This window comes from Leptonychotes weddellii, chromosome 15, assembly GCF_054177405.1.
Source record: "Leptonychotes weddellii isolate Sample4059 chromosome 15, ASM5417740v2, whole genome shotgun sequence".
Lineage (NCBI taxonomy): Eukaryota > Metazoa > Chordata > Mammalia > Carnivora > Phocidae > Leptonychotes > Leptonychotes weddellii.
This window is the reverse complement of record NC_138383.1, coordinates 33,132,805-33,141,278: the sequence shown is the minus strand read 5'-3', so window position 1 is coordinate 33,141,278 and position 8,474 is coordinate 33,132,805. Positions and strand designations below refer to the sequence as shown.

Here is an 8,474-nt window from a genome sequence, read left to right as displayed (position 1 = left end):
TTGACTTGCCCTAAGTGACACAGAATCAGGGTCAGTTCTGGGACCAGAACCTAAGTGCCGTGCTTTGAGGTGTACTGAAATTGTGGCATCTCTCCACATGATCACCAATGACAGGCCCTGCAGAGCTGAGTCATCAAGAAGATAGTCCTCTTTCCTTCCATGAGGAGTCTGGTCTTTGTGCCTTACTATGGTGGGCCTCATATCTGAAATGAAGCCAGCTATGCTCATACAGTACAAGGGACTCTCGACCCTAAGAGGCTATTAAGGAAAGGAAGTCCCATGCCTTCAAACAGATGCTTGCATATTTGGGGGATTGGAGCTGGAGATAACTTCATTCTGTGTGTCAAGGGCACCAGCCCTCTAAATAGTTGCTTTGTGAGGTTATAAGAGAAGGTCTATGTCCCGGGTCAAATGCTTTCCCTCTCCAACATTTGACATACCACTCTATCTTGCCCATTCTCCCCACATCACGCCCACCACCAGCCTGCTTCACCTCCCCTGCACCATTACAGCAGCCTGCCCTCAGGTTCTCCCTCCCACACTCCATCCAGTCCTTAAATACCAGCTTATTCTTCCTCACGTGCACCTTGCATAACACTTTCCTTCTCTCCTATTTCAAAACTTTTAGTGCATCTTATTTTTTCCAGAGTCCAGCCAGATGGGATTCCTCCCTCTGCCCATGCTCTTGCTTCTCCTTCTGGACCAGCTCTGAAGAACCTTTTCATTTCCCATTGCATGCTATCCTTCAAGACCAGTCCTGTTGAAGATGCTTCAAGAAAAAACCTTAAAAGGGTTTCTAGGTTGTAGACATCTAGGTTCTGGGTTTGAGGATTAATGAGATGGATAACACTTGGGGTTATGGAGAAAAGTTTGAGGCAAGAGGAAGACTGGACTGAGGGAGGTGTGAGAAGAAAAAAATGGGCAGGTGATGTTAGGGGCTGGAGCCAAAGGGCTGGAATACCCTGAACCTCAGTTACATCTAAAATACTTCTTAGAGGATGGCCCTTAGACCCCAAATTGCCAGTCATTGCTGCCATTTTCTGCCTCCCAGCTAAATGTGACCCCATGAGAAATAAGACCAAGTAGTTTATAGTTACATATATTTTTTTCTTTGAAAATTCCATAGTCATTAAATAACATTAATTTCAACCACACTACACAGCAGACATTTGACATATAGGAGTGCTGATTCATAAGAATACAGAAACGTTTCACTCTGATGATCCATGGAAGGACCTCACAATACTATAGACACATTGGAGGGAGAACAATGACATCCTGCCATGAACTTGACTGAGCTCACAGAAAGGAAAACATGCCACTGGATTCTGTGCATGTTTACAAACACTGTGAATGTTTACATTCACTAGGATTTATAGCAGATAAAGTCAAAACATTAATAACTTAAATATAATTAAATATTATTTGAGAAATGTGCCTTAAATTATTATACAAAGTGCCTCTTGTTGTACATTGTAATAAAATAAGATCGCTCTGCACTTGGGGAGAGTTGGGGGAAAATAAATAAGATTTTCCTCATGCTCTGTCTCTTGGTCCAGGTGCGAAGTTTCAAGGCTTCTGGGTTTGGGACTTTTGGTCCAGGTGCTTCATGTTATCCTGGACCCACTTCTGCTTGGGGTCAGCACAGATCTCCCTGGATGCTTTGGTCTTGAAGCTGTTGTGGGGAGAGAGGGCAGTTTGATGGAACCCCTTGGGGTGTCTGTTGGCTCCTATACCTGAGGGGGCCAACCCTCTTGCTCACTGGGTAAGGAGGCTGGATGGGGATAGGTGGGAGGGGAAAGATGGGAGGAAGGGCTCAAAAGGAAATTACTCGTGCTGTCCCAGGGGAGGCCCTCAGGCTGCTGGCTGAAGGAACTTGGATGATCTGACCAAGCTCCTAGAAGGGGAGTCTGGAGGGAGTATGACTATCCCTCCTGCAGGCTCAGTTTCTTCATGGGGTAAAGGTCCCTTTAGATTAGATGGTATATTTATCTGACTCCTTTGAGCATGAATCCTGATCTCTTTCCCTTGTATAGAACTCAGAACTTTTGGCAGGGGGTGCTAGAGCACAGTCCACTTACATCACAGCTTCCTGGGGACACTGGCTGTTGGTGACCCTCGTGTAGCTCTCCAGCTTCTGCATGGGGACCTTCCTCTTGACCATATTGAAGCAGCAGGTAATTGGGATGGAAACCGAACCTGAAAAACATTTTGCAAAGAATGAGAGTTATAAAGCATCATAAGCATGCATTTGCAAGCACAGGTAAAGGTAGGAAAAGACAAAGCAAACACACAATTTCCAACTAGGACCGAATACTCCCAAGTCCAGTGCCTTAGTCCACATTCCACAGATAAAATGGTGACTGGGAGTCCATTTCCTCTGTGGAACTATGGGGCTCTTCACTGTTGACTGGGAATGGAGAAATGACACCAATCTTATAGTGTCATTAGGAGGGTCTACTGACCCAAAACCTCTGACACCAAATAGATAAATTCTAAGACCTCGCTTTCCAGCTTTCTGTCCCCACAGGCTCTAAAGCCAACCCGTGTCACATACTGAGAAGACTCTGGGTCCTTTTCTTCCTTACATGGCCACTGGTACACTGGCTGTAATCCAAAATTTGAAACCCCAAGCAATAGTTTTTTTTCCCCCTCTGCTCTACTGCCTGAAATGTCCTTCGCATCCACAATGAGAAACAGTCCCCACATCCCCAAACAACGTGAGGGTCGTTGAGGTAAGTGGTTGCACTCAGTGTCTCTTCCCCAAGCTGGTGTCAGGAAGGACCATGGGGACTGGCCTTAGCGACCCAGGCATCTGGTTCTGCCTCTGGTTAACTACCATGACAGCTCTTCTCTTCGCCTTTGTTGGTTTCACTTTCTCCATCTCTGTAATGTAGGCTATGCAGCAAGCATGGGATGCTGGGATGATAGTAACAATAGTTTCAGTGGTAATCCTTAGGAAGAAAGGGCCCTACCTGGCTGGGAGAGCACCTGGGCACTGAAGGAGGCAGCTGTGAGCAGCAAGCACAGAAATGTTGCAGAGACCTTCATGTTGGCGGGGAACGGGGAGCTTGGGTTGTCAGAGCTGGAAGTTTCTGGGCTGGTCTCAGCCTCTCTGCTCCTCTGGTTCCTCTGGACACCCTGCCTGCCTTTTATAGGGAGCAGAGAGCATGGGCAGGTCCCTGAAATTGGACTTGGAATGTGCTGAGTAGGCACCAGATCCTGGGGGTGATTTCCAAACACTGGAAGAAGGAAGCTGAATAGTTTCAACTGTTGGTTTAGACTATGTGGACCAGAGGTGGAAGGGAATGTGTTATGCCTAGCAAAATGTAGGAAGTGACCTCACTGGACTAATAAGGTCTATGATTTCTGTGAAATGGAAAATGATCTTTTGGAAAGGAAGAACAGAAGCTGAGGTCATAGTGGAGTGAAGACAATCAAAGGCCTTGCCCTCTCTGGGGCCTAGGAGGCCTAGGATGGGGCCTTAAGTCTTTGCCTATACTTTCTATCAGACTCAGGTCTCTGGCATCCTTAACTACTCAGGCTCTTTTAGAACCCCACACAGGTAGCCTGATGGAACCCTGGAAGAACGGTGGAATCCAGGAGAATCTTCAAGTCTTAATGCCCTGGAATCTTATGTTATGGAGAGTGAGAACTGGACAGCACATAGTGATCTTGTAGGGTGGTGGTTTCCAGATATTTTATTTAGAAGCTAAAGTTTCTTTCCAGGTGACATCGTATGGAGAAGCCTGATATTTCACGCAGATTTAGGTAGAATGGGTCTGTTTGAGAAAGGCCTTCAGTTCCCTTTGTTTACACACAGTGTGGGCAGGGGAGGGGAGGGAAGCGAAGGAGCTAGGCTTGCAAACCACTGACCTCTTGTGCTCTCCTCCCCTCACATGTCTGCCGTTACAGTATCACGCAGAAATTACACTGCCCTGAAGCTCCCCTGTGCTACTCCCCTCAAATCTTTTTACTACGATTGCTCTTCCAGAATGTCATGTAGTTGGAATCATACAGTATGTAGCCCTTTCAAATTGGCTGCTTTCACTTAGAAATATGCATTTAATGTTCTTTGTGTCTTTTCATGGTTTGGTAGCTCATTTCTTTTTACTGCTGAATAATATTCCATTGTATGTATATATCAGTTTGTTTATCCATTCATCTATTGAGGGACATCTTGATTGTTTCCAGTTTGGGGCAATTCTGAATAAAGCTGCTATAAATGGTTTTATGCAGCCTTTTGTGTTGACATAAATTTTTAACTCATTTGGGAGTGTGATTGTTAGATCATATGGTAAGACTTTATAAGAGGCTGCCAAAGGGTCTTTCAAAGTGCCTGTACCCTTGTGAATTCCCATCCACAGTGAACGAGAGTTCCTATTGTTCTACATCTTCAGCAGCATTTGCTATTTTCAGTATTTTGGATTTTAGCCACTCTACTGGGTGGATAGCGGTATCTTAGTGTTTTTTTTTTTTTTTTAAAGGTTTTATTTATTTATTTGACACAGAGAGAGAGACAGCTAGAGAGGGAACACAAGCAGGGGGAGTGGGAGAGGGAGAAGCAGGCTTCCCCCTGAGCAGGGAGCCCTATGTGGGGCTCAGTCCCAGGACCCAGGGATCATGAACTGAGCCGAAGGCAGAGGCTTAACGACTGAGCCACCCAGGCGCCCTGGTATCTTAGTGTTTTAATTTGCAATTCCTTAATGACATAAGATGTTGAACATATTTTCATATGCTAATTTTTCATTTGCATATCTTCTTTGGGGAGATGCCCTAGTGAGATCATTCACCTATTTTTAAATCGGGTTATTTGTTTTCTCATTATTGAGTTTTAAGGGGTTTTTTTTCTTAAGATTTTATTTATTTGACAGAGAGAGACACAGTGAGAGAGGGAATACAAGCAGGGCGACCGGGAGAGGGAGAAGCAGGCTTCCCTCCGAGCAAGGAGCCCGATGCGGGGCTCAATCCCAGGACCTTGGGACCATGACCCGAGCCGAAGGCAGACGCTTAATGACTGAGCCACCCAGGTGCCCCAGTTTTAAGGGTTCTTTGTGTATTTTGGACACAAGTCCTTTAGTGGATATGTGTTTCACAAAGATTCTCTTCCAGTGTGTGGCCAAGTATATCTCTCTATTTATTTAGTTCTTTAATCTTTCATTAGAGTTTTGGTCTTCCACATGTTGATATTGAACATATTTTTCTTAGATTCATTCCTAAGTACTTCATTTTTTTGGTGCTTATATAAATAGTATCACATTATTAATTTCAAATTGCAATTGTTCATTGTTGGTATATAGAGAAGTAATTGAGTTTTAAATATTAACTTTGCAGCCTGAAACCTTGCTATAATTGCTTTTTAGTTGCAGGAGAGTTGTGTGTATGTGTGTGTGAGTGTGTGTTTGTGTGTGTGTATGTGATTCTTTTTCTACATGGACAATTATGTTTTCTACAAACAAAGGCAGTTTTATTTCTTTCTTCCCAATCTGTATATCTTTTTATTTCCTTGTCATGTCTTATCACATTAGCTAGGACTTCTAGTATGATGCTGAATAAGGGTGGCTAGAGGGAACATCCTTGCCTTGTTCCAAGTCTTAGAGGAAAAGCATTTTTTCATGATTAAGAACATCATTTCAGTGTTTAAGCATCATTAAGTGTGATGTTAGCTGTAGGCCTTTTGTAGATGTTCTTTATCGAGTTGTGGAAGTACCTCTCTATTACCTTGTTTGCTGAAAGTTTTTTCATGAATGGATGTTGGATTTTGTCAAATGCTTTCTATTGGTATCATCATAAGACTCTTTTTCTCCCTTAGTCTGTTGATGATATGGATTATATAAATTGATTTTCAAATATTGAAGCAGTCTTGTGTACTTGGAATAAATCCCACTTGGTTGTGTTGTATAATTCTTTTCACACATTATTGAATTCTATTTGCTAGTACTTTGTGGAGGACTTTTGCATCTATTTTCATGAAATTGGTCTGTAGTTTTCCATTGGTTCTTCCAGAATGGCAGCTTTTTTATCACTTTGGGGACAGTCTCCCTGCCAGGTATACCATGTAGCACTGAACCCTCTGGGGCTGTGTTGGCTAACAGTCAAGTTTGCATATATTTTTCATTTGCAAATAAAGTCACTGCCTTACAAAATACCCTCAAGACCTCATTGATTTCTCCTCTGAGCTGCCTTAATATGGAAAGTGCGTCAATGCATGGATGACAGAAAGAGTAGTGAAAATCATAGTTCTTGGGAATCAAAAAGGTTTAATAAAATGAAGGGAATTAAGTGTCATATCCCGAGTTTAATCCTGATTTATCCAATAACTAGCCAATGACTTGTTCAATGTGACCATGGACAAACTTTGACTTTGAGATTCATTGTCCTCATCTATAAAGTCTGGGGTTTTGACAAGTTCACGGATGGGAAATAGTTTTCAATAGTGTATTAGCTTGATAGATTTATGGTGGATAACCAGTAAGGTTTGTTGGAAAAACCAACCAACCAACCAACCAACCAACCAACGAACAGCAAGGCTTTAATTTGGGTTACTGAATATAAAGTCATGATTGATTATTGAATAGTCTGCCATGGGTACAGCAATGGGAAGTGATACTTTCTATGTAACACAATTTCTATTCCTGGGTTAAATAATACTTAAGTTCTTCTGTAACTTAATTTGTCTATGATTATATGCAAAGGATCCAGTCAGAGACCAGGGAGGCTAGGATGACAGGAACTGGCAGGGCAGTGTTCTCAACTGTCAGTCTTAGGAGAGGCAGAGTAGCATGGTAGTTAAAATCTGGATATGGATACTAGGATCGCTAGCTAATATCTGTGTCAGAGAAGACTCAAGTAATCTAAGTTCTTTATAGTTTAAGTTCCTCACCTATTCTTTGTTTTTCTTATGTGGAAATCGAGATTACTGAGAATATTAAATCATCTGACACCAAAAACTTACTTTGCAGAGTGAATGACATATGGTAAGTGTTCAATAAGCTAGCTATTAGCAGTAGTCAAATAAGATGAGTGCCGTATCTAAAACAAGCTAGGAAGGGACTCCAAGTGTGGTTCTTGGTCTCTTGCACAAGTTCTCTCTAAAATTGCTTCCAAGCAAAGATATGTGGTAGGGACAGGCCTCCGGGAATGCCTGTGCTGTAGATGAAGAAAGAAAGGAGTCTCCCAGAAACAGAAAAGAAGTGGGGTTCTAGGATCTTGCCATGAACCCGAAGAAAGAAATGTTGTGGGGCCTCGGAGGAGATGGGGGTCAGATCCTAGGGTTGACATGCCAAAGGGCACCAGGGTCTTAATTCTACAGGGATTTCAGAGATCTTAGCAGATACGTCATGTTGATTATGCAATTTCCCTTTCTTGTTTTTCCTTTTTTTAAACTGAATTTGAGAAATCCCAACACAAAAAGTTAAAACGAAACTTTAGACCATGCAAAGTCAGCAACTGTTCTATCCAGCAGCTTGGCTGTGTGGTTCAAGGAAGTGGTCATTCTGCTTCTTCCCTTTCTTTTCTCCATGGTGCTTTCCCAGTGAGCATATTCTTAAAGCAGTTTTGGCAACCCACCTACAGCTCAGGGGCTGTGAAGGAGAGCTTCTCTACCTGTGACTAGCAGGCAGGAAATGAGCACCCTGCTATGGAAAGAGATCTGAATTCTTAGGTGGTTCTTGAGGGATGTGATGAGATGGGAGAGCATCCTGGGAATCAGAATTGCTGCCTCCATTTTCCAGCTCTGTTCCAAGTGTCCCCAGTGGTCACAAAATTATAGGATGCATTGGAAGAGACATTTGCATTGAATGTAGTCCACTTTTCCTCTTTACAACAAGAGAAAGGATTATAAAAGTGAAATGATTTGTCATGGGTTGTACAGCTATGTGACAAACCGAGACCGGTGAGTGCACATCTCTGAACGAAAGCCATTATGCAATACAAAGTTAGAAGACAAGGACCAGGCAGAAAACTGCAGACAGGTGCCCAGAAAGCCCAGGGACCATCTAATGTCCTGGTCCCCTGATCTCCCTTTAGTATCAGGATTCTCTGGGCAATTGTTAATAAGATATGCCTTAACAACTTTAATATAATGACTCAGAATCTTTGGAGATGAGATCTAGAATCCTGTTTTTAAAATGCTCGAAGTTGATTTTTAGCCATAGTCAGTTCAGGAGCCATTAACCAGCTCAAACATCTCATTTACAGATGTGTAAACTGAGGCACAGGGTGGGAAAAAGATTTGCCGAGAGTCACTCAGACAATTTAGTAAAGAACCAATGCCAGAACTCAGAGATGCAGTCACCATGCCCAGTTATGCATTGGGCCTCTTTGTTTGGTGCCTGGTACAGGCAGGGTCTTATTCTAGTGGAGGCCCCAGGATCTCCAGTGTTTTGTGTCTGTAAGTCCATTTTGCCAGGAGAAGCGACTGTGGGTCCAGCTGGAATGTCAATGATTTCAAGGAGGATTACTTGATAGGTTTT

At 43.0% G+C, this 8,474-nt stretch overlaps 1 protein-coding gene across 1 annotated transcript; it reads right to left on the bottom strand.

The window, feature by feature from the left end:
• Positions 1–1,083: 1,083 nt before the first annotated feature.
• LOC102737101 (C-C motif chemokine 8) lies at positions 1,084–3,135 on the bottom strand. The gene is made up of 3 exons (XM_006741622.3): positions 2,976–3,135; positions 2,082–2,199; positions 1,084–1,675 (listed from the first exon to the last, which is right to left on the bottom strand). Exons 1-3 carry the CDS (start codon positions 3,049–3,051, stop codon positions 1,570–1,572), a joined length of 300 nt encoding a protein of 99 aa, XP_006741685.1. The 5' UTR covers positions 3,052–3,135; the 3' UTR covers positions 1,084–1,569.
• Positions 3,136–8,474: the final 5,339 nt, after the last annotated feature.